General features: G+C 47.9%; 2 protein-coding genes across 7 annotated transcripts in view; one reads left to right on the top strand and one right to left on the bottom strand.

Moving 5' to 3' along the window:
• Positions 1–765: 765 nt before the first annotated feature.
• WNT8B (Wnt family member 8B) lies at positions 766–6,878 on the top strand. The gene is made up of 6 exons (XM_040702958.1): positions 766–836; positions 949–982; positions 1,885–2,023; positions 2,561–2,686; positions 4,389–4,531; positions 4,941–6,878. Exons 1-6 carry the CDS (start codon positions 766–768, stop codon positions 5,496–5,498), a joined length of 1,071 nt encoding a protein of 356 aa, XP_040558892.1. The 3' UTR covers positions 5,499–6,878.
• Positions 6,879–10,285: 3,407 nt separating this feature from the next.
• Positions 10,286–25,348, bottom strand: part of SEC31B (SEC31 homolog B, COPII coat complex component) — a 31,798-nt gene continuing 16,735 nt past the window's right edge. For 5 of the 6 annotated variants that reach the window (XM_046943081.1, XM_004942109.5, XM_046943082.1 and 2 more), the window contains exons 16-27: positions 24,813–24,939; positions 23,823–23,968; positions 22,102–22,275; positions 21,317–21,505; positions 20,359–20,572; positions 19,791–20,111; positions 18,685–18,723; positions 15,790–15,845; positions 14,440–14,586; positions 13,936–14,052; positions 12,846–12,917; positions 10,286–12,076 (exon numbers count right to left, since the gene is read on the bottom strand). In XM_046943081.1, coding sequence (XP_046799037.1) covers positions 11,897–12,076; positions 12,846–12,917; positions 13,936–14,052; positions 14,440–14,586; positions 15,790–15,845; positions 18,685–18,723; positions 19,791–20,111; positions 20,359–20,572; positions 21,317–21,505; positions 22,102–22,275; positions 23,823–23,968; positions 24,813–24,939 — 1,782 coding nt within the window. In that variant the 3' untranslated portion in view covers positions 10,286–11,896. The remainder of the gene's footprint in view (positions 12,077–12,845; positions 12,918–13,935; positions 14,053–14,439; positions 14,587–15,789; positions 15,846–18,684; positions 18,724–19,790; positions 20,112–20,358; positions 20,573–21,316; positions 21,506–22,101; positions 22,276–23,822; positions 23,969–24,812; positions 24,940–25,348) is intronic. The other variant, XM_001232875.7, reaches the window with a different exon arrangement.

Below are 25,348 nucleotides of genomic sequence, written 5' to 3'. Positions count from 1 at the left end.
AGAAGAGATTGCTGCTTGGCTTCTTCCTCCCTTCCCAGTGCCAAATGTGAGGAATGAGTTAAAGATGCTGTCATGCTGTGGCAAGCAAAAAATCTCATGATTCAAAAATAAATGAAAGTTCCTTTCATTTGCTTTGAAGTATATTTAGACAGAGGGCCCACATTTTGAAGTTTTTCCCCTTCTGGATAAGAAATAGATGTACAGAATAGGGGAAATCATGAAACTTGCAGAGCTGAAGGCTCTGGGTACTAAAACAGGCCTGCATGTTCTCAGGAGAAAAATTACTTTCTTCGCATAGTGAGAAGTAAGTATTTTGCAAGAATGCAAACAGGCAGCTCTGGAAACATTTCATGCAACTTTTTCATATTTCACTTGAAAAACGTCAGAAAATTTCACTTTGGGGCAGTAAGAGGAGAGCGTGGTCAGCCAAGTCTGGCACTACAGGAAAACAAGGAACCACGAGGCAGGAGGATGTCACTGAGACACACACCAAGGCCAAGCTGTGGTGTGACATCCTCCTCTCTAAGGGATGTGGCCCATCCTCTGGGGCTGGGGGCAACACTACCCTGAGCTCAGCTGAGCAGCAGATGGGTATAGTGAAAAGCTAATGTGGGGGAACACAGAAGATAGGGGAATTGGTGTAACTAGCAGCTATGAGAAGAGCAAAAGGAAGGAGCAGTGAGTGAGGGCAATGGGAGGGAAGAAGGGGTGCGAGGAGCAGCTGTGAAGAAGATGGAGAGCACGGCCATGGGGAACAGGGGGCCCATGGGGCGGGGCAGGGCAGGCAGACAGGACCCCAATAGGTGTAGGCAGGAGAACGTGCTGAGGGACCAGAGGTGCGTGCAGCCAGGAGCCAGGCAGGGTGAGAGGAGAGCCCTGGGATGCCAAGCATTCCCTAGGCCCCTCCACCATCATTCCATCCCTGCTGACACGGTCTCTGTCTTCCAGGTCAGTGAATAATTTCCTGATGACGGGCCCCAAGGTAAGAGAAATCTCTTTGATCTCTGTCCCTGATCCCACTAAACTAAGGGAAGGGAAGGGGGGCTCCTCCTTCCCACTCCTCTCCAACCAGCTTTGGCCAGGGCTCCCCTCAGCCCCATGCACACAGCAACAAGGCAGGGGAGAGCCTCCTGAGAGCTCTACAGGCTGCAGCAGCCCTCAGCAATAGGGCCTGGGACCCTTCTAAGCTGATGGGATCTGACTGGGGCAATGTGTTTATCGACCCCAGCTGCCAATCTCACCTGTCATCCATTGCTTCCTGCTGACCAGCTCAGCATTAGGACCCACGTTCATCCAGCTGGAGGAGCATTTGCTGCAGGCCCTGCAAAACACACTTCCCCAAAGCGCAGAGCTGGAATTGTCAGGGCTTTGTTCAGTGGTTTTGATTCCTCTCCTCCTTGCACCCCTGTTTCAGAGCCTTTACTTCCTAACCAGGACCAGCTGTGAAATTCACCTCATATTTTTGTCCATCTTAAAAAAAAAAAGAAAAAAGATTTTCAAAAACCAACTCCTCTTATATTGGAGAGACAAGGGGCTCCCTTGCTGCAGGGCTGGACACCACACAGCTCCTCACATGGCTGGCAGCCCACAGCTCCACTTGGCCTTCTCCCTCCAGGAGGCTCAGTCTCCGAGCCAGCACAGCATAAAACGTGCTTCCTGATGCTGATGGCAATCACCAGACCTCGCAGAGCTAAGCTCAGGCAAGCCCCTCAGCTTGCACACCTTGTCTCTATAGATGGTACACGAGTCCTTTGCATCTGACTGCTAGCCTCCTGGCAAGACTGGGGCCACACTTCTCAGCGCACCCAGACCCCAACACAGCAGGATCCTCAGTGCCAGGCTGATGCTGTCCCCATCTTGATCTACTACTTTGCTTTCTCCTAGGCCTATCTCATCTACTCCAGCAGTGTGGCTGCTGGGGCACAGAGTGGCATTGAGGAGTGCAAGTTCCAGTTTGCCTGGGATCGCTGGAACTGCCCCGAGCGGGCACTGCAGCTCTCCAGCCATGGCGGGCTGCGCAGTGGTAAGGAAAGCATTGGATACTGCTACTGGGACCCACTTGCTGCAAGATAGAGCCCAGCAGCCCCTCCTCTCTTCTAAAGTGCCTCCTTTCCTGTCCCATCCCCACCTGGGCTGTCCCTCTTCTGGGGCAGGCTGGGCTGGGGTCTGGCAGAAGGCAAGGCTCAAGGGCGCTGTGGAGAAGACTTCTCACCCTTGGAGAGGGCTCCTTCCTCTCTGGGTTGTATCAGTGAGATGTGGGGACATTTGGGTACCTGTGCTGTATAACCACTGGTGAGCACGATAACCGGGTGCAAAACTCATCCCCATCCTTAGAAATGGCACTGGTTGGTCTGGATCAAGTACGGGAACTTCCATTTTCATGCAGTTCAAGCCAAAACTAAGCTAATCTGACCTGTAGGGCCTCTTTTCCATCCAACACAACCCTGCTCATTGCAAACGTCATCTGACTCAGTCTCACGCATGGTAGGAGCCATTCTTAACACCAGTCTTGCCATGAAATCTTTAACATGTTTGCTCTCCTTGTGTTTCTGCTTGACAGCAAACCGAGAAACTGCCTTTGTCCATGCCATCAGCTCTGCAGGTGTCATGTACACGCTGACCCGGAACTGCAGCCTGGGAGATTTTGACAACTGTGGCTGTGATGACTCCCGCAATGGGCAGCTTGGTAAGGAGAGACAAGCAGTCGTCCCTCTACCAATCCCTGGGCTGCAAGAGGAAGCTCTCCTCTGTTATTCCACCCAGATTACTGTTGGGGAAAGCAGGATGGCGTCTATAGACCCTCTGAGTATTCATCAGGGTGTTGGGCACACAACAGCATAGTCATGAGAACAGCTGTGGCAGTGCCCAGCATTCATCTCACCCCATCCCTGCTGTCCCCAGCCTGCAGCCACTGCACAGCTTCGGTGGGGAATTCCAGGGCTTCACCACTTTGGTGAATATTTCACCATTCACCAATTTGGTGAATACAACAGTGAAGTTTGGGTGTTTTGAAAGGAAAAAAAGTCAAATTTCAAATTATTAAAATCTTTCAAGAGCCTCTCCTTGCTCAGCTGTACTTGGCAGGCTGTAGGTGTCAATTTGTCACAGATTCCACTGGAGTGCCCAGTATTGAGACATTTGCTTATTGGCTAACAGTTTTTACAACAGCCACTGCTTTGTAAGTGTCTGAGGCTTGGGTCGGACCATCTCTCAGACCAAGACTTTGGGGCAATGACATCCCAAATTGTATTTGAGCTAGTCATGCTGCAGTTTCTTTCCTCAAAACATGGCTGTTTTTCAAGAAAAATTTCCAGTGTAAATTTAAAGCCCTGATGGGCAAAGGAAATTTGTGTATTTCAAAACATTATGGTTCAGTTCCAAATGCCGCTGAGCTGACTCTGATGTAGCTGCACTGGTTACATGTTTCTATTCTCCCTTTGTTATTCACTGCAATCACCCACCCTCCCATCAGATGCACTGTTGCCTTTCCCTGCAAGAGAGCATCCGGGCCATGGAATAGCCTTGCAGGGACAAAAGGCACAAGACCAATTGAACCACAATGCCCATGATGCACCACTGAGGCACACAAGGGTCAGAATACTTCAGATTTCAGTTCTTCCCAGAGCATTTGGTATTTTTCTCTAGGAAGAAAAGAAGAAAAAGCACAATGCGTTCCCAGGCAGCTGTGCTAAATTATCAAGCCCACGCTAGGTTAGAAAAAGCACTTTCCACATTTTCCTGCATAGTTTCCCAATCTGTGCTGCCTCTCTTGTTTCTTTACGAGAACTGGAAAATCAGAGCCTTCTGAGGTGCCCAACATCAGCCTAGGATTTTGTGTATATCAAAAAGAGGGCCTCCTTCATATAGACGTACCAGCGTTGGGCTGTTTTTCTGGTGGAGGGGACTCTGTTCCCACTAACCAGGATATGCACTCAGGACATCCCTTCCAGCTCTAAGGATTCTCTGATTCTACGCACACGAGTTGGCTAATCCATCTCAGGAAGCTGTTCTGAACAGGCAAGTTGTCCCTGCAACTCAGACTGGACCAGTTAAAGTCATGGTTGGAGGGAAGGTGATTAAAACTTCATCTCTGTAGGAGCACTAACGCGTGAATTGTGAAAGTCATAGAAAGCCTGAAAATCCTTGGCATTGTCACATGGGGTATACTCCTTCATTGCCCCCATGGACCACTTGTTGCCTAAGCCTGAGTAGAAATGGTACAAGCCCAAGGGGAGGGAATCTGGGCGTACCGCTAGGCGAAGGGCTGGCTTCATCCCCCAGCCTTTGTTCCTTCCATCACTACTGGCAATCGCCCTTTCCAACCCTGGGGGCCACAGCACAATGAGGGGCTGGTTCCCTGGCAGTACACCTCTTATCTTCTTCCCTAGGTGGGCAAGGCTGGCTGTGGGGAGGCTGCAGCGATAATGTGGGCTTTGGGGAAGCCATCTCCAAGCAGTTTGTGGATGCCCTGGAGACTGGACAAGATGCCAGAGCTGCTATGAACCTGCACAACAACGAGGCAGGAAGAAAGGTGAGCCCCTTTCCTCCTTCCAGACCTAGAAGCACCTATCTGATGTGTTCTGGCCATTCACTATGGAGACTCACTACTTGCTGTGGCTAAAAGCACGTGCAGAGTAGAAGCAATTATTTTGCTGAGGAGAGGGGGAGCAGGATAGCAATACTGATGGTGTTTGTCCTAATGCAGCAAACCTTCCATGCTTACCCTGCTAACTCCTTCCTGCCGCCCTCTTGCTCCCTCTTCAAGAAGTAGCGTACCAATGTTGACCTTCAACCAACCCTCCCTGGGCAGGGCTATTGTACAAGGAGGGGCCATGGCAGAACCCCTCCACAATTATGAGCCAGACTTATCCATAAGCTGCACCACAGAAATGACCATAGTGGGCTTTTTCCTGCATCCCCTCTCTTTCCTCATCTCACAGGCTGTCAAAGGGACCATGAAGCGGACTTGCAAATGCCACGGTGTTTCAGGAAGTTGTACCACACAGACCTGCTGGCTGCAGCTGCCCGAGTTCCGCGAGGTGGGCACTTACCTCAAGGAGAGGTACCACAAGGCCTTGAAGGTGGACTTGCTGCAGGGGGTGGGGAACAGCGCTGCCAGCCGGGGGGCCATTGCCGAGACCTTCAGCTCCATCTCCAAGAAGGAGCTGGTCCATTTAGAAGACTCTCCCGACTACTGCCTGGAGAACAAGACGCTGGGACTGCTGGGCACGGAGGGCCGCGAGTGTCTGAAGAGAGGCAAGGCGCTCAGCAAGTGGGAGAAGCGGAGCTGCCGGCGGCTGTGTGGGGACTGTGGGCTGGCGGTGGAGGAGAGACGTGCCGAGATGGTGTCCAGCTGCAACTGCAAGTTCCATTGGTGCTGCGCCGTGCGGTGTGAGCAGTGCCGCAAACGGGTCACCAAGTACTTCTGTGTCCGCAAAGAGAAGCGGGAGCAGAGCGGGGGTGGCGGGGCCAGCCGCAAGCTCAAGAGGAAGCTCTAACTGCCCCCTGCTCCCCCATGGTCCTGTCTGCCCCTCCCCTCTTCTCCTTCCCTCTCGACCTCCCCTGGCACCATTTCCTTTTCAGTTAGTTTTATCTCATTTCCAAGCAAGGCCCCTTCGCCCAACATCACTGCACTGTGGGGCTTGGACAAGGCAGAAGAGTTTCTGCGATCCCTCAGCCATGCAGTGCATTTCCTGGTAGTGCAAGGGCTGAGGACTTCTGGGAAGGCACTTAAGTGTTGGCATGACCAGGTGAGATTTGGTCCCTTCAGCCCAGGATCACTCTATCCAGTGACTATAGTTTTACAGCTGAAAAAGCATCTGCCCTCTGTAGCTCCTGCTCTTTTCAGCTCGCCTCCTCCCCAGACAAGTACAGCTCACACTGCCCCTGGCCTCCAAGCAAGTAAGATCAACACTCAGGACAGCACAAGGCAGCTTAGATGGCATCACCAGACCACTCAGTGTGGTAGTCCCTAAAAAGAGGCTTCTCATGCCATAAAAAAAAAAAAATAGAATCCCTCAAAGAAAAATGGTACCGCCTTTTATTAAACCCTGTGCTATAATAAGGAAAAGGTATGCAACTGCTTCCTGCAGTGAACCGGCTACCTGGGCATCACCTCACATCTTTCACAGCTTAATTCAGCTCTCCAGTGCAGCAACATTCCAGCTCGTTAAATATTTATCCAAGGAAGGGTTACATCACTTGCATTTTTACATGCTTATTCTGAATCTTGTAAGCCTCCAGTCCTGCCCTCTCTTCTCACCCCAGCCCCCTTGACTGATGCCATACCAACACTCTCACACTTGTACAGTCCACCTTTCCTCCCCAGTCTCTCCCAGAGAGGAGCTGGCAGCTGAGCCCATTCCCCTCCCGGTGTATTTGCTGAGCACTCACCTGTCAGCTAACTAACTACATACTTCCTCCTAGTCCGAGAAAAAGTCAGTTACTATTTAATGGTGTTGTAAATAGGAAAGTGAAGCACTTTGAAGTTTAATTTATTGCACAGTTACTGTGATGTATACATAACAGTTCTTCCTCTACATCTTACTGTATATATTCTATAGGCTAAGCAAGCAGCAGGAAGATTTGGTTGATGCATCTCTTTTCCCTTGCCCTGGCTGAGGCAGGGAGGGAGCAGGCTGTCAGCTGCAGACCCAGGGGAAGCTCACTGCACCCTCAGTGATCTCCTTGGGGCTATCAACTTATATTCTACTTTGCTGTTTGAAGTATCTTTAGACAGATGAGAAGCCAGCAGAGTTAAGTTACTGGCCATTAGACCTGTCTTGTAGCCAATATTTGTAAAGGAATAGCCAATGCAATAAATCAGTAGCCAAGTGCTTGCAAAATTCTGTCGCGTCCAAATTGCTGGGTGTTTTGTCTGTCCAACTGCATGTGTGGATGTGTGCAGTTACGGCTCTGGAGACTACAACCGAGCAACTTGCTCATCTGTTTAGCACAAAAAGAGCTGAGCAGTTCTCCCACCTCAGCCCCTACCACCATAAGATAAGGCTTGCTCTCTCCTGGAGCTTACCTGAGCCTAGAGGAAAAGGTGGTGGGAGGGAGGCAGAGGGGCCCAGTTGCCCATTTCAGACACATGGGAGACACTCAGCAGCCTGTATGAATCTCAGTTATCAACCATCTCCTTCATCTCTGGGCTACGTTGTTGGGGATGGGCATTCGGACCCAGGGCAACCTCAAGTCTCACCAGAGAAAGAGACTCCACACCATGCAGGAATTTGGCACATTCCAAGAAACCATCTCAGGCCATTTTCTGAGGGAAAGCTGAAACACTTCTGCTCCACACACAATCCCCAGCTGCGTGCACAAAGGTTCCTGTTAACACGTGGCCCGCGGCCCTGTCCTCTGCCTCCCCGTGCTGGGGCTGAATCCTGGGGCAGGAGGGCTAAGAGCCACAGAGGCCTTCCTGCCTGACAGAGCTGGCCTGAGGACAGCTGCAAGGCATGGAGCAGAGCTTCCACTCCCTGCTCTCTGTGCCCCCACTGCCGCCGTGCGCCATACCCCACACAAGCACCCCGTGCAGGCTGCAGCCTGGGCCGGGATGCACCCACTGGGCACAGTGATGCCCGTTGGCAAAGGGGAACGGGTCCCCATCCCCACATTCCCGTCGCAAGGAGCACTGCAAGCAGGGCCCCACCAGCACGCCTTGCTTCCCGCGGGACAAAATGGCGACGGCGCAGCTGCAAAATGTGCTGACCTCAGCAGCGGGTCGGGGCCCGGAGAGGTCCCCCTCCCCGGTGAGAGTGGCCCTGAGCAGTAAAGGCACTGTGGCCATTGTGCGGTGGGATTGGATGCTTCCATGTATTCATTTCGGTTTAATGAAGGCGCATTCCTCAGAGGAGAAATATTTACATTCAGCTTCCCAGGTGGTCACCTTCGCCCAGATGACACACAAACAGGCACCCCCCGCTCCCTTTTCCAATCCAAACCTCTTCAGAGGTCTCCAGGAGGAGGGGGGCTGCCGGGGAGCAGAACAGAAAAGGGAACAAAATGCTAATAAATCAGCCAGCCGGCCCTTTTCCCCTCCCCTCTGCGGAGTCAATGGAAAGTGTCATTTCACATGCTAATCCCCCTCCGCTCTCTTCACAACACCTTTTCCGAAAAGTGTTTGGGAAAAGTCCTTGTGGCCCGCTTACAGCTCCCTGCCGCTTCGGATTCCTTCTTGTCTAAGGCCGCGGCCCCCGTGTGGGTCTCTCCCTCCAGCAGGGCTCCATACAAAAAAAATCCCAACAAAGACTTTGGAGTTCATCAGCCTCCCACTGAAATTCACAGCTGCTGAACAAACTAATCCCCTCTCTTGGCCTTTCTTCCTTTCAATGGGTTCTTGGCTTCAAAGACACTTTGGGAAAGGACTTTGTAGGGACTCACACTGCTCTCTCAATAGAAGTTAGTGCAAGCATTATCTTCAGAGCAAGTGGCTTTACAAACAAATACTGCCTAACAATCTCTGCCCCTGCAGCTCCCCCAAACACACACAAACCTAGCCCGCAGACATGTTATCTGCAACAGGATTAGAGCCCCGTTCTCCATGCCCAGGGATCCCTTCCTCCTGCCCCCACCCCCCATTCTTTGTCAACCCAAAGGTCTTCTCACCCAACTGAAAACGCTTTTTCCATGCTGAGCCGCACAGGGATGCTGCGGCAGCATTGTGCCCGCACGGGGGGAAGCATGGCTGCACAGTGGTACCAGCCGTAGTGCTGCAATGGAAGCAGTGCTTTCCAACGGCATCTGCAAGGCAGCAGAAAGCCCCAGGGCCACAGAGATGGAGGTCTGGCCACCCATCTCCCTGGGAACTCTGAGCAGGTCACCCCGCCACCTGGTTTCCCTAACAAATTTTAGGGATGGAGCTCACCTGAAGCAGAACTGAGCAACAGTGGGACAGAGGGGATAAGAAAGGACTCAGCAAAGGAACCATAAAGGGCTGGTCTCTGCATGAACCCATGTGTAGCAAGAGCAGTGCACGCAGGAGCAAACTGAAGTCCAATACATCCAAGTAACACGTGGGAAAAAAATCCTTACTTCTCAGTGTTACAAGTAGCCTGAGTTAAAGAAGCAAAAGGGCTGGGCTGCACAGGTGCTACAACGAAGTTTAGAATGGCAGAGTCTACAAACTACCAGGTTTGTTAAATTACCTCAAAATGCCTAAGGACTTTCCTTACGTATTCACTAAGCAAATGGATGTCACCAGCAACCTGCTCACTTGCTCAGCATCAGAAGGGTCACAACATAAGTGCAGTCCTTAATCATCACCCTGCACCTCTCTGACAGGGAAGAGCTAGGAGGCCACACTGGTTGCCAACTGCTTCTCTTGGCTGCTGTACCTCTGCAAGTCTCCCTGATACTTGCCACTTACCTCTGGGAGCAGAAATAACAAAGGCTGGTTTTCCCTGAATGCACATACTGTCACTCTGATACCTTAAGAGCCTCGTGAGTTCTGCTCCCTTCCCTGCAATGGGTCTTCAAATTTTCCCCATCCAATCTTTTTCAACCTTTACTACCTTGCAAGTCCTCCAACCACAAGCAGTGTAGTACAGCCCTGCATGTTTCAGAGTTTTCTGTCTGCTGATGGCTAGCCTGTACAAGCATACTAGCTAGCCACCTGGCAGATATATATACATATATAGAAAGAAAGAGAGAGATTACAGCATTCTCCCCACTTGATCTCAGTACTAATGTTCCACTTCAGCCTTCTTACATCCTTAAAAGATTACCTGAAATCAGCCAACAGACTTAAAGTTATTAACTAGAGGCAAGGACTGACAATTCAGCCGCATACATTTGATTCCTGCAAAGGAGGTCAGATCAGCATGCTAGTTTAAGCATAACTGCTTCAGTGGCATAACAGTGGCTTCCAACAGGAGAGGATCTCATCAAGGGCTCTTTACTTACTGATGCCTTTCCAACTCCTCAAGTGAAATATAAAATCCCCAACACGACTGTGATTCTCCAGGGGAACTCCAGCCACCTCACAGACCCTCCTGTGCCTGACGCACATGGATAGTCAGAGCTGAGGATGGTGACTGAAGAACACATCTCTGGCCCTGCAACACTGGGAACAGGTAAGGCCTGAGGTCTCACCACACCAGGATGTTTGCTGCCCACACCAGCAGAGACCATGATCTGGTTTGTCCCACACCATTCAAGATCTGCTTCCCCGACCCAAGCTAAGAACTCTGTGGGTAACCCTGAAAACTGAGAGGAACAACCATATAGCCAGACATGACAGGCAACTGCCTTCAGATCAACTCTATGAAAAAAGCTAGCAGCATCACAAAACACAGCTTTTATTTCACTGTTCTGTAACCTCTCAGTGCATCAAACCACAGTAATAGAAACAGAACAAAGCAGCAACAAGGAGGCACTTTGACCTGGAAAGGAGAGAATGAGATGTACCCTCTCCCTCCCTTCTCTGATCCCCCCCTCCCTCTTAAGTCTCATGGTAGAGCAGACTGAATTGTGTAAGTCACTGAACCGCAGACCCATGATGGCATTATCACTCAAGTAGCAAGCAGAGGAAGCAGGGGCTGGCTGTAGCCAAACACTGAGAAGAAACCTCGCTCCCAGCTGGGGTCCAAGGACTGCACTGCCTGGTTAGCATGAAAGAGAAGAGGGCAAGGAGGGAGGAACAGAAGGAAAGATGCACGTGGAAGCGCCCTACAAATCTCATCTGCTTTCCCAGACTTCTTCCACAGGACAGGCATGCTTCATTCACTTGTTTTACCCCAGAGGAAATGCCACAGTAATGGCAAGTGTCAGTACAGCCGTGTCCTTGGGACCTGTCAATGCCACCTACTGCAGCACATTTCTATTATTGTGTCAGGAGGCTTCTCCTTTTGCTCAAGTCTGGGCTGGTCTTTAAGGGACCTGTACAATCTCTGTTGCTTTTAAAGCCCTTAGACTGGAAGCCTTAGACCTGGAAATCCCAAGGTAGGAAGCCTTTACACAACATCAGTTGGCAATAAGCCCACTGTGCTAACAGAGGAAGTGAAAAAGGCCAGGCAGCCAGTGCAGCTTTTAGCCCAAACACAAGGCTGCTGGCTCTGGGTTGGAGTAAACAGAGCATCCCAATCTGCTAGCATTCCTGAATGGGCGAGTCCCAAGAACTAGAAGGGGGAAAAAAAAAAATTCAGCCCCGGGCCTAAAACAAAGGCACAAGCCTTCAGCTTATGGGAGTGAAAAAGGATACTGGAGGATGCAGCGGATAGCTGTCTTCTGTTTACTTTCTATGAAAAGAGGGCTGGGTGAAGAAGAAAGAGAGAACCAAAGCTAGCCCAGAGTAGGCTGGCAGGTAACCTTAGTTGTAGCACGTATGGAAGCAGAGGGGTAAGAGAGGAGTTGAAGATTAGAATGAAGATAAAGGAGGAACCAGAGAAGAGATCCTGCCTGCAGCCCAATGGAGCAGAGGCACCCCATCTTAGGTCCCAGAAGAGGCAGCTGTCACTGAGGCAGCAGGGAGTAGAGCCCAAGGTGTCATCTGTTTGTCTCCTATACAAAAGCAGTATCAACCCGGAAGGAGTTTCCCCTTTGTGCTAGGGGATCAGGGAAAAGGAGTCTAACGCAGAGCAGTCCTTGGGGATCTCTGTGCTACCTGGACACCTGAAACTGAGAGCCCTGGGCTGGGAAGTGGACTTGAAGGGAATGTGGGGGGATAGAGAAAGAGAGAGGGAGGGAGGGATAGAGACAGACAGAGAGCAGTCTCCAGGATATTCAGACTCCTGGCTGTCTGGAGAATAGATGGGGCCAGGCATACTGGTCCAGCACGGTTCCAGGCGCAGACTTATTTCTCCAGAGTCAGAAGAAGAGTCCACAACCTGCAGCACATTGACAGGTGAGGGAGTCCACCAGCTCAGTATGTGCACTGTACCAGCTGCTCCACATATTACACATTCAGCTTGCCAGCAATGGTCATGAGGACTTTCAGGACAGGCATGAAACCAGACACTTCACTGAAACTGCTGCTGCTCACCACCTGGGTGTGAACCATGAGACCCTGTTGGTAGTTCCTAGCTTCAATGCAGCGGGCAATTTCATGGAGACCCATGAGGATAGCTGGAGACAGCTGTGGGGAGAAGCAGAAATGAGTCAACATCCTTAGTGCTGTAACACAGGACCCCAACTCCCTCCATACCCCTCTCTCCTGCTCTCTACCTGGTCCTCACTAAATGCAGCACCTACAAAGCCAGGCATTGACAGGAGGGACAGCCCACTCCATCTCTCAGTTTCCTAGCCCATAGTAAACATTAATCCAATACCTAGGTTAAGTTATAGTTAACACAGGTCCTACATAGTGACACTTCAACATTAAATGAATATCCAATGTATTTGAGAACATCAAAGGTCCACCTAGCACAGAATCTCATCTCTATTCAGGTATGAAGTGGACACTCACAGAAAAGATATGTTACAAAGGTTCTTCCCTTGATTGATAACCCTCCAGCAATTGGCATCAGCAGTATCCTCTTAGCTGGAGGATACATTAGGTTCATAACCACCCCCAGAACATTCCTTAACAAATGTTCCTCCCCATCTAGAATGCACAAGCACGTGTGTGTGTACGCTTCCTGGGAGGAAAACCACCCTACAAATAGCCCCTCACAGCTCATCCTTACTCTACTTCTGGGCCAAGGTTAAGGAAGAATAGCTAAAGTTGGCTGGACTCAAGGAGCATTATAAGGTTTTGCAATCCCTTTGCTTTCTTAAGAGGGTATGTACTGGAAATACTGGAACAGACACCAGGGTCCACAGCACAGTTCAGAAATGGGATCAAGAAACTAGTCTAATAATTACATATCCTGTAAAAATAACAGGGAACGCAGGTATACACTTACTGCCTGCTCACGGAGTTTGTCATACAAGGTCTCCAGCCGCTGCAATGCATCCTCTAGCTTCCTTCGAGTTTTCTAAAGTAAAACAGACATTGCTAGCTCAGACAGGGCTTCAAACACACTACTCCCTGTATATTCCAGAGACTGAGATACAAACTGGACACATCCTTGCTATGCGCATGAACACGCAGGTATTCTCACCAAGACAGGAGACTGGATTTGTCCCATTTTCTGCCTCACAGCCTAGACATTTGTCCCTTCTAACAAATGGCCTTCAGACTACAGGACAGAGCAACTACTTTCAAAGCTGGGGAAATATTCATTAACTGACCCACTGGATATTCACCATGGTTCACCTAAACAGAAGCTTAGAAGCAGAAACCCTGGTCCCCTTGAGGAAGGCAGGAAATATTCTTCCTACTCTATGTAACCACCAAGAAAAAGGGTCTGAGTACTGAAGATCTGGTTGCCCCACCTTGGATAATCCACTCAAAAGGTACATTACACTGTGGATAGAAATGCCTAGCTCTGGGCAATGCTGGGACAGGGCTGGCAGGCTTAGGAATTCAGGTATATTGCATTGCTCTACCAATCCAGCCACTCAAATTCCACATCAGCTTAGAGCTTCAGACTATTACGTCCAAACCATAGGTCTTTCCATCCCTAGGGGGAAAACTTTCTAGGAGATGGGCTGGAGAAGTTACAGTGACTCAAACACAATGCTTGTATGGCTTTCTCTTTCAGTGTATCTTAGCCTTTCCCTCTGAGAGCTCATACTGCCAGCCATTCTGCAGTAACTACCTATGCATAAAACCATGGAAAAGGAAGCTAAATTAGCTGGGTAATTTCTTCTGCTTTCCTTAAAGAGCTAGGAGTACAGAACCATTGCTCCAGAGAGGCAATAAGAGGTAGTGGGTAACTGTTAGAGAATGCATCTCAGATCCCACGAAATGGACAAGCCCATGGCCTAAAGAAGGGAAGCAAATGGAAAAATGACCTAGTTACATAAAGAAGCCTCTTCCTCTCTAATGCAGACAGAAACATCAGTCAAACATCAGTGAGGACAAAGCAGCCAAAGACCAGGTCCACTTACTGGATCAGTGGCAACAGCAGAGCAGCGTTGCACCAACCCTTCAAGTGTGGTCTTCAGACCCTGGTGTTCAGGAGGCACCTCCTTCTTCTCAACTTTCTCTGCAGGTAGCTGGTGATACTGACAGAGAGAGAAACAGATGAATAAACAGGACTACAAGAGGGAGGAGTAGGTAGACTCCCCTCCTGCAACTATGAACAGGAAGAATTTCACCCTTTGTCAAACTCAGAGAATACCTGGAAGCACAGACTACAGTATAGTTTCAGGCCTCTGTGGATTCCCACCTTTCAGAAGGCTGACAGCCTGCCTCCCTTCTAGTTACAGACAGGTGTTATTTTCCATCCTGGTAGCAATTTCTCTAGCACTCAGGCAGAAATGTTTTATAAGGGCCGAGAAGCAGGCACATAAACCCTGCAGCTGCCAAGAAATAAGTATCTCGAAAGCCAAGACATTTTTCTACTTGACAAGGAGCTGGTGGCTGGGAAACGTCACACTTTCCCTTGATACCTGCAGGCTGCCTTCCTTGGGTGCTCCTGGGGGTGACTGGCCAGATTCTTGCAGCCTGGAGAGCTGAGGATGGATCCCTTGGGGCTCAGTGGGCAGGCTCATTACAGGAGCTGTGATGGGAGCTAGAGGAGCAAATTTCTCAGGCAGCTGTCAGAAAAATAAGATTAAAGAAAAAAAATCTGTGCTGAAAACAAACAAAAATACAAGTCCAAGGAAAGAGGTCTGGTTATTCTCTCCACAATCAAATTCAACTTCCTTTCTAACTTTCAGAGAGCTTAGTTCTCAAGATGTATAACACATCTCTGTTCTTTCAAGCCCCCTCAAGAGCACGGGGCCCTTCCTCTTGCATCCTAGATGAACAGTCAAAGCAACAGCAAGAAAACCACTCTGAATTTGTTCAGACAAAGAGATCCGTTGCCCCTGAAAGCACTGGTCCTCAGAAAGCTGCCTTGGCTCTGCAACGGCACGAGTCCTGAATGTAGAGATTAGCAGCAGTAAAGTGTCCAGCAGAGCAAGTGCTGGGGAAAATCCCACGACATGGGGGGAGAATCCTCTTGCAAACACTTCATTGCGCCCCTGCTAAGCCACAGAGTCAGGATAGATTCACTTTGACAGGGCTAGATCAAAAGGAGATGGCTTTAACAAGAGGCTAATCCTGTTGTAGTGAGCACAGCCTGAAGCAGGTTCCCAGCTATGCTGCCAGAAAAAGGGTGAGAAGTCTCTTCCAAGCTAAAGAAGAGGAGTTGGGGGTGGGAATGGTGCCAAAGAAGCTTCTTGTCACACCTGCAAGCAGGCAGCAGTAACAGAAACAGGGTATTGAGAGCATTTGTTGCAAAACTGCTCAGCTTACAGGCCCTCCAATGCAATCACTACAGATCAGGGAGCAGCGGGGCCAACATGGTGCTATATCAGCCCCTATCAAGCTTCTGAGGAAAATCACTGCAGGTCTCACTGTGCTGAGGGGAAATGCTGCCCCCAGCTGTCAGGTGTGAATTGACCATGATCTTCCAATCCAAATCAAAAAAAGATGTGAGCGCACAGTGATAAGGTTAAATCTGTATCTCTAGCAATAGGTGACTATAGTCAGTCTGGGAAGTAATGAGAGAGTAATGCTACATCACAGATGATGACCATGTTATAAAACAGCCACCTTAGATAACAGTATATAAATTTGGATGGCAAAGAGTTGAGATGATTCAGATTGCAGTTCTAGTGTTGCACATCATGTAGAACTGGACAGGTCAACATGAGAGCAGCTGAGTGTGACAATAAGCATTTAAAGGAACATATCTATTGCATGCAGTTCCCTAGCTAAAGGACAACCAGCACATATTTCAGCCCAAAGCTTACCTTTTTCTTCTGAAGGCTTCCTCTTGCAGTAGAGGGATCAGTCCAAGATTCCTGAGCTGTCAGGAGAGCAAACAAGACACAGACGTCAGGCTTTGAGAAGATGGCCACAGCAGCAATTCATGGCTTGGAATTCCCCTTAGCTAAAGGGCTCATGGCTCTAATTCCCCACCACTGTACCTTCAGACCATTTCAGTTGAGAAATTTAAGGTCCAGCTGACAGACCAGAAAACCGTTCTCTCTTCCTTTTCTTTCTTAATTACATTCTCAGCACATACACATGCTTCAAGAGGCAATGTCTGATGAGACTGTCTTGGCACACCCTCAGAACCACACAGAAAGCCTTTTCTGCAACTACCTGAAGCGTTCCACATATTGCATAGGCTGCAGAAGTCAGTCTCAGAGTCAGAGTGGAACTTTGCACGCATGTATGTTCAGGGACTTCTTGGGGTTCCCTGGACAGAAAATCTAGCGCTGTGATACTGCAATAGAAGCTATGCTATTGGTGAGAAGTTTTCTCACTAATGCTTGCACAAGTGCCTCACTGTGGAATTCCACAGTGGAACAGGTTGCTGTGATAGGAGGAGGAAGAGTTTGGAGGTGGGTTGAATTTTTCCCCTTTCAAAAGGACATTCAAGACGAAAGCTTAGGAAAATTTGCTGGCTTCCTACCTAGAAAGGAACAGACTTGGCCATTAATACCTTGGGATCAGAGGGGTTTCTCAGCAGACATTTTTGTGGTGCGTAGCCTCAAACCCCACTCCAGGTAATTAAAAATCCATCAGATCACATGACATCAAAAGATCTGCAACCACACTTCATTCTGCTAAGGTCAAATTCCAACCAACTTGTCTGCTGCTGTCTTGTAAGAGTATCTGGATCTCTACAGAAAACCCCAGTGCTTCTTCTGTCATGTTGATCTTAATAACCTCAGGTCCATAAGATGGGAAGAATCTGTGAGAAAGCAGCATAACTCTAAGGGGCAATATCAAAATTGCTCAGTGCCACACTTAATGAGCCACTGATCCTCAACTGAGCTTTAAAAATCACAGAGGAAAGATGCTAAAGGTGCTTCATTACTTTAATTACGTTTATTATTAAAATTCTGGCAGCATCTTTCTGCCTTCCCTTTTCCCATGATTTCAAGACTCACTCTCTGATGAGTTTGGATCAGCAGTTTAATTAAATTGGCACTTATTTGTAGCTTGGGGATTCTGTGCCCTAGAACTCTGCTGGCCCCCACCAAGCTTGTGGCCTAGCAGTCCCTGGCACTGTTCCAGTCCAGTGGCACTTTGAATCCTCACAGGAAACAGCTATTTAAATTATAGTCTTTAAGCCAGGCACTTAATCAGCAGACACGAGACAACAGGACTTTGCTGCATTTTGCTGGAATAAAACCCTGACTGCCTTGTCTATCCTACTTGTGAAAGACAATTTCTCATCAACTCTGAACGGAATGCTCCATGGCAGCAGTCTCCAGCAATGCTTGTGCTAGAAAACCCACAACTGTCACAGGATGGAGTCGGGGATTATCCTAGCCAGAAATGAGATCAGCCAACATATTATTATCCTTTACCCTGTACTTGATGCTCACTGAGAGCACGGGATTTCTACAAGTGAAGAACTTTCTTCAGCATACTAGTGAGAATTTCACCATGAGCCTGCATTCAGGAGTTTACAAAGCAGTAAGTTTGGCTAGATTGCAAAAATCTTACAGTTCCTTTTCAGGTTAAAAAATGTAACCTATCAAAACCAGGACAGCAGCAGCCAAGAAAGCACTCTTCAAGGAAACTTATTTGCACTGCTCATCCAGGCATGCTGTACGGTTCCATCAGTATTTACTGGGGCTAAATGCTGCCAGGAGAAAGGAACTTCTCAGCAGTGAATTATCACAGGGCATCTTCAGCCTGAGGAAGTGTTTGGTGTCCTTGCCTTGGAACCATCTCTCCTTTAACAGGGAATCATTGAGCCCTTTGTTTCCCTGTTGGAAGGGCAACTCCCTTTCTGGACTCCTGTTCTACATAGCAAGGATAGTGAGGACTGCCAGGTGCTGTAAGTACGTACTCAGTATTTTGATTTCCTACACAAAGCTGAGACTCTCTGGATAATCTTTTGTGCCCGGCAGATGGCCTCTAGTACAATCAGTCACTGCGCAGAGCCACCCCAATAAGACACTGATTCTTACCCTACTGATAGTATAGATTGGGAGATACCTATTTTCCATCATCCATGAATTCCAAAGAGTTTAATCAATACAAAGCACCAGTCTAAAAAGCTCTGCAGTTCAACTTTCCCCCAGAAGATGGAGATTCAAACCCCAGCTTTATCCTATAACTAAAGCCAAGAGGACTTTTCAATTTTCCTTGGAAGAGAGTTCCCAGACTCTGCATGGGAAGCTCTACTCCATCACTGACTGTGTTGGACCTCCTTTCTTTCAGTCTAACCGGGGAAAGCACAAGCAAAGCCATGCATGAGTCTGAGAGTGTTACAGGGAAAAAAAATGAGGTGAGTTATAACCACTGGACTGTTCATTGCCTGGAGAACCAAGAAAGGAGCAGACCATGCCCCACTGGTCCAGTAGCTGATAGAAGGGACACGGATTGAGAATGCTCTAATTCTTCCAAAACTGGAGGCAAATAGAGAAGAAGTCCCTGTCTTCTGTACTCAGACTCATGAGTAACAGTAGTTTTATCATTTTACTTGCAACACCCACAGCTGTCACTTACCAGCCCCCTGGACAAGTATATCCTGTACCCTGGCTGCACAGCTCCACAGACATGCAAAGAAAAGCAATGAGCATGCACACATGCACACACACTAAACATGCACACACTCGATGTTTCACTGGAAGCAGCAACACTGCCTCCCCGACAGGTCTGGAAGCTTCTCTGTGTACTACCTGCATGATCCACGTGGGGATCTAGCCAAGGGAAGAAACCTGAAAATCAAGGCAGGGTGGGACAGTCATCATCACCAACAGCTTTTACTCAGCAAGTAATGTCCCTGGACTACCATCCACTAGCTTTTCAGAAGAAATTTGAACAGACTTAGACTCTTTGTATTTAGTCCCCATAGGCTTTACAGAGCGGGATTTGCTATCTTTGGTTAAACCAGCAAATGATTCCAGGTGGAGGCAAACTTCAAAGCCACAGTTCCTTCATTTCACAGAATATGTGTAGCTTGGAAAAGCATCTGCTCAAAGGTCTAAGGATTGTCAGCTTTGTTGTTAGGGGTCTCAACAGACTGGCTAAACCCACCCCTTAGACAGAAGGCAAAGAACTATCAAGCACCAGATGGAATGATGTTGTGGGAAACAGAAATAGTAAATGCCCATTCACTGGGAACTAGGACCAACATGCTGCTTCTTCATCGTGCTGTAAAGACTTCACATGACCTGCAGGCTGGGCTGGACACAATCCACAAACCCAGAGGGGAAAGGCTCCAGATTTAGTGCACTGCATAGAGGAAACCAGAAGAGAATTCCAGGGCAAGGAATTATGGCAAAAGGAAACAATGAGGACAATTGTAGCATGGCACACAAGAATTTTATCTTGAAGCTAGGCAAGGGGTACCCCACATACAGAAAAGAACCACCTTGCTATCCCAGCACTTCAACTGCACTTCTCATTTAAGTTACAGAAGCAGGGATAAGATCAGCAAGCCTTCCACCATGCATTCCTTGGGAACTACCACCCTTTCAGTCAGACTAGATGCCTCTGGAGTGAACCACTGCTCAAAGGCACACTGGGAACCAGAAAAGACAGCATCTTGTAACCACAGCCTGAGGGACACAGTGGCTGAACAGCCTGAATAAAACCATAATCACTGCTGTATCTCACCACCACAGCAGCACTCAGCAAAATATGTCCATTAGGTTGGCCTCAGATAATATCACATTCAGACCTTAAAGTGGCAGACCAGAGCTCAGAAGGCCCATGTCCACTACTTACAACAAACTGCATCCAGGAGCATCCTGTACACACAGGTGACACAGACAGTACTTACCTATGGGAGGAGGAGGAAGGCTGGCTGCTGGCAGAGGCTTTGTAGATGGAGCTCCAGGACCTCCCTGAGGGTAACCCACGTTCATGGGGCTGCTGAATGGTGCTGATGAAAAACCTAGAGGAGCTGCCACTGGAAGAGGACAGGCTGCAGGAGGCTGAGATGCTGGGATTGAGGCAGGAGCGAACAAAGCAGGTCCAGATGGTAGAACACCAGGAGATGTCATGGGCATGGACTGTCCTGACAGAGGCGGCTGGCTGGGGAAGGGAGCAGGACCAACAGGTCTGGCTCCTACCGGGCTGAATGGCTGAGACTGTGACAGAGCTACGAACAAGAAAGATAGTGCATGTGCATCACTTGTTTTATGTCTAAACAGTAACAGGGCATCAACAGTTTCTAGAACTAGATATGGCAGAAGTGCTGAGAAGCTTCTCTGACTGCTAATTTGTTTTTTTGCAAGTAAAATAGACCTGTGAGAATGAGGCAAAGCAGTCACTTATACCTATGGCTTTAGTCTAAGAAAATCTAAGGAATTTCTGGATAATGGCAACAGCTATCAGACAATGCTTACCTGGCCCTGAAGCCGTTGCTGGAACCATGCCCACGTTGTACTGTGGGTATGGCAGTCCTCTGGAATAGATACTTGTTTGTGGACTAGAGCTGGTCTGGGGAGGGACAACATGGTGAGGTGCTGCAGACATTGCTGGCACTGGCTGAGGTGGGAAAAATGAAGGCACTGAAGGCTGAGAGGGTGCTGAAGGGGCAAATGATGACTGATAGTTGGGCTGTAATTAAAAAACGAAGAAATTTGAAATGGTCAGAGTCATATAGGACACACACACACACACACACCAGCCTCACTTTCTATCTCTGTTACTTTTCAGGTAAGAGAAGACTCTGCTTTTCATCAGTGCTCTGGATAGATTGGATCAGAGGCCTCATTGCTATCGGGAGCACAGTGGACCTCTTTCCACCCCTAAGTGTGTTTGGCAGGAAAAGGCAAAGAGCAGAAGGGTGGGTGCTGTTTTCCCTGCTGGTACAAGACTTGATGACCCTCCCTTTCACACCACATAGTTTGTTCATGAAGCTGGGAACCACACTCTTCATAGTATTCTCAGGCTTTCATAAGGATTAGCCTTTAGGAACCAGTTCCCATGCTGTGACTTCCTGGAAGCACAACCAGAAGAAATAATGGAGGAATAATGAAATAATGGAACCAAACCCTTCTGAACACAAATTTCTTGTGCAAGAACTGAGATGAAGCCAAAGTGCACTAGTTTTACTAAGATCCAAGGGTGAGGTGGATATAGAAGAGCAATCCCTTTTCTTATCATGTGGGCAAGGGCTTTGTGAAAGAAGCCATCCAGCCCATTCTGTGTTATCAAAGAACTTGTGTTTAATTCAGGAGCGGACATCGCTAACAAGTTCCTCAATGCCTGCAGTCTGCACCAGCTCATAATTCTTCATACATTTTCCCCAACCCAGTAGCCTTCCTCCTTCTCACACAAGCACGTGAATTTCAGTCTTACCTTCTCTGGATGTCTGCCATCTGTTTTGTGTGCCGCTCCTTCAGGGGTGGAGCCCCTCTGGGCTGCTGGAGATGCATGCTTCGTGACACCTACGTTGACACGAGTGTAGGGGAAAGGTGGTGGTGGCTGATCTCCCACATTCTCTCCTTGAGCATGGAAGAGTCGGTCTCGGAGCTGTTCGATCAGGAGCTGAAACAAACCATGCATTAGAATTGCCTCAAAAACCTCACATGGAGGATGAGGGGGAGGCATTCAAAGCAGGCTGATTCAGAGCACTGGGCATCAATTTACAAAACAAGCCACTTACACAATAGCCTGCAGTAAAGAAAAAACCTGTAGGTGTCAGAATCTAGGACATATTTCCTTGCAGATGAAGTCTCACCGATCCTTCCTCCAATCTCTACAGTATACCTGCTCCAGGCCCCACTTGCATTTGGGCACTGGGCAGATTTACTTTAAAGTAACCTCCCCACTCCCTTCTTCTGTCAGGTAGTTTCAGGACTAGATGTAGTTTCCCTGGAAAACTACCTTCCAGCGATGGTCCCCAGGAACCGTTTTACAGTTCTATAGCTTCCTTCCTTTGCCCCAGATCAAAAAGGGCCACAAAAAAAAAAATGAATACAGATGCTACGTCTTAGAAAAACAAAATAACAACTCTACTCCTGAATTACCATAATTAAGGTGAAACCTTAAGTCTTGAGACAAGTAAAACCCAAAGCTCACTTTTAAAAGTATCATTTTCCCCATGCAGTACTCTTTCCCACAAAAGCCTGTTTCTCACTCACCTCTTTAGAGCTGTTGGGTAGGTAATTCATTGCAGCTGCCAAGCATCCTTGTGATGCCAGGAGACTGGCATACTGGGTGATTTGTTCTGCCAAGACAGGGCCTGGCGCTGGTTCTGCTGTGCCTCGGAGCATCTCAATGGACCTGCTCAGCACCATCACTTTCTCTATGAGATCCTGAATAGGCAGGGAGAGGGGGAGAAATGGACCATTTAGAATCTCATTTCTTTTACCGGCCCATCTCACACGGAGACAACACGAGATGGCTCCTCCCTTTCAACTGCCATCGGGTCCAATGTGAACAGAAGTTACTCTACTTGGCACCACATACTACCACTGATAACTATTACCTAAGGTGCACTTTGTGTAGAAAAATCAGGAACCAGGAAGCATATCCTGACACAGTTACTTTTACAGTAAACGAAAAAGAAAATGAGAAACCACAAGAACATTACCATCAGCTATGATCTTTTTACTAACTAATTACTCCTATAAGTCTAGGAGTCCAACATATCAGCCTGGAAGAGAAAGGATCATAACCATACCAGGAGAAATTCACTAGGACAAACTGCTACTACTGACAAACAGACCAGAAATTTTTTAGTTATTCAAAGCCCCTTCAACTCCTACAAATCAAAGCAAGGTTTATACCTATTTAATGACATATGCATCATTATGACTGGGAGGAGGCCTGTTTCAAACAATCAGAAACGCTAGAGGCCTTTTTGTTGCTGTTATTTACTAGCAGGCTTTAAGACCAGGGAATTCTGTAGCAGAGGGTTAGAGTTGAGTCAGAACACGTTAGAGTTGAAGACTTGACTAGTTCGTTCTAGTGACTGACAGACACAACACAGGTTAGCAACTTAGCAAGGACTGCTTTAAGTCCAGGCAACAACACTGACTTAGGACTTACAAACCCTGATTCATCTTCAAGATCTGACTTACCATACAAGGTTATTCTACCTGCAATGCAAAGAACATAAACTAGACTTCATTTTGCCAGACTGTTCTGGATGAAGAGCCAGATAACCTTTGCATTATAGCTATACAGTTGATCAGTTCAGCAGCAAATATACTCCCAGGTAACTACGAGTCAGATAATAGATATAGCCTAAGGAAGCTGAGACACACCACCAGTGTACAAAGACAGGCATGCAAACCACAACTCCCATCCATAGCTGGATTTATGCATAGCATAATCGGTATTCTGCAAACACAGACTCATGACTTTTAAGAGTGTTAGTAACCTCCAGATGTAAGCCCATAGTCCAGGCTAGGAGCAGATAACCTTGGTGACTGTGAACAGCTCTTCACTGTCTTCTGGAAGCCAGCAGCTAGTTTATTTCTAAGGGCAAATAGTTAAAGGACAAGGGGAAATGGTTTTAAACTGGAAGAGAGTATATTTAGACTAGATATTAGGAAGAAATTCTTGACTGTGAAGGTGGTGAGACACTGGAACAGGTTACCCAGTGAGGTTGTGAATGCCCTGTCCTCAGAAGCATTCAAGGCCAGGCTGGACAGGGCTTTGAGCAACCTGGTCTAGAGGGAGGTGTCCTTGCCTATAGCAGAGAGGTTGGAACTAGATAACGTTAGAGGTCTCTTCCAACCCAAACCATTCCATGATTCATTCTATGATTTGATGATTTTATGATGTGATAATGCAAATAGATTAATGTTACCAAACTGGCATAGAGAGAGTAAAATCAACATCATAACACTGGTACCTGCAAGGCAAGGGGTGATGAAGTCTCATGGTTTTTTACCCAGCATTCCACCAACCTCTCCACATTGCCTGATGAGATGTAACAGAGGCAGGCATCATTGGACAGGGATGCATCCCCCTCCAACTCTAGGCGGGAACCCAGCATGTCTAAAAGGAAGAAACACAGCTGATATTTAACACTTATATTTTGAAGAGTTCATTAACCCTCACAGTCCGCTCTCAGCAATCTTACACTGTCCTGGCATAAAAAGGTATTGACAGCTTTGGATCTGCACCCAATTCTAGGATAACACAGAAAAAAATGGGCATTAAGGATGCAAAGTCAATTTGGTAGAAAAGAGAAGTCATTTCTTACACATCATTTTTTTTATGTCTGTCTGATCATATAAAAGAAGGAAAAACTCTTAAAAATAATGAGTGCAACAAGAAACTTCAATGCTCTTTTTTTCCCAAAAAGGTGTGGGTATCTCCAGGCAACAGTAGTGTCTGGTGGTAGAGACAGTAAATACATGGATAACTACCAGGCTATCTCCTAGCTTTTGCTAAACAAGGTAAGTTGAAACAATCTTATCACCACTGCCATGGCAACCTTCCAGCCCTACAATTTGGTCTGTACTAGGTGCCATATTCTCTTGCATTTCAAGATGTCATCTCTCATGCATGAAATGATGGAACCTCTCCAACGGTGCTGAGTCATTTCTGCTTGGCAGGTGCTATTTACCAGCTAAGCAGCATTTCTTACCCGTTTTAGCAGGGCGGTTGGACTTAATGATCTCTTGAGGTCTCTACCAACCCCTGCGATTCTGTGATTCAGATTCAGTCACTAGATTGCCCCCTAACTCTGCCTTCTCAGAGCAATCAGTTGCTGAGCATGTTTGGCTTTTTAACAAGACCGAGGAAACTACAGAAGTCAAGCAGTCAATAATCCATCTCTGACCTTAAAAGGGAGGGGAATCCCTTTCAGGCAGAATATACACAATACACCGCATACCACAGAGCTGAGTGTAGTCCTCATGCTTTGAGTATGTTAACAAGATGGCCAGTGCCTCCTTCCAGCTCTGTAGGTCACATGTGCAAACAATATCTTGCCACTTTTGCTGCACAATGGAGGAAAGTAGCTGTAAGGGGAAAAAGGAGGCTTGTCATCCACTGAAGACTAAGACAGTCTGACTGCTCAAGCAAGTGCATCCACAGGAACAGCTCACTTTCAGGCATACTTCCCAGTATGTAGTAACCACCTCGCTGCATGTGAGGGTACACCAATCCCAGCATTCTAATGTTAACAGTAATTGGTACTTTACACTTCTAAGGAAGAAGCCCAAAGTATTTAAGAAATGAAAGCAGCTGCACTAGGCAAGACAAAAAACCTGTCTAACACATATCCTGCTTCAGAGCACTTAGTACTGATGATTGTGAATACAGTACCGGGCTTTCCCGTTCCCTTTTACACTCCGCCATTTGGAAATTAACAAGCTAGGATCCTCCTAGTTGAGCTAGAAAGGGGTTGTATATTCAACAGGTTACAAG

This window comes from Gallus gallus, chromosome 6 (assembly GCF_016699485.2).
Source record: "Gallus gallus isolate bGalGal1 chromosome 6, bGalGal1.mat.broiler.GRCg7b, whole genome shotgun sequence".
Taxonomy (NCBI): domain Eukaryota; kingdom Metazoa; phylum Chordata; class Aves; order Galliformes; family Phasianidae; genus Gallus; species Gallus gallus.
This window is presented reverse-complemented; position numbering and strand designations above follow the sequence as displayed.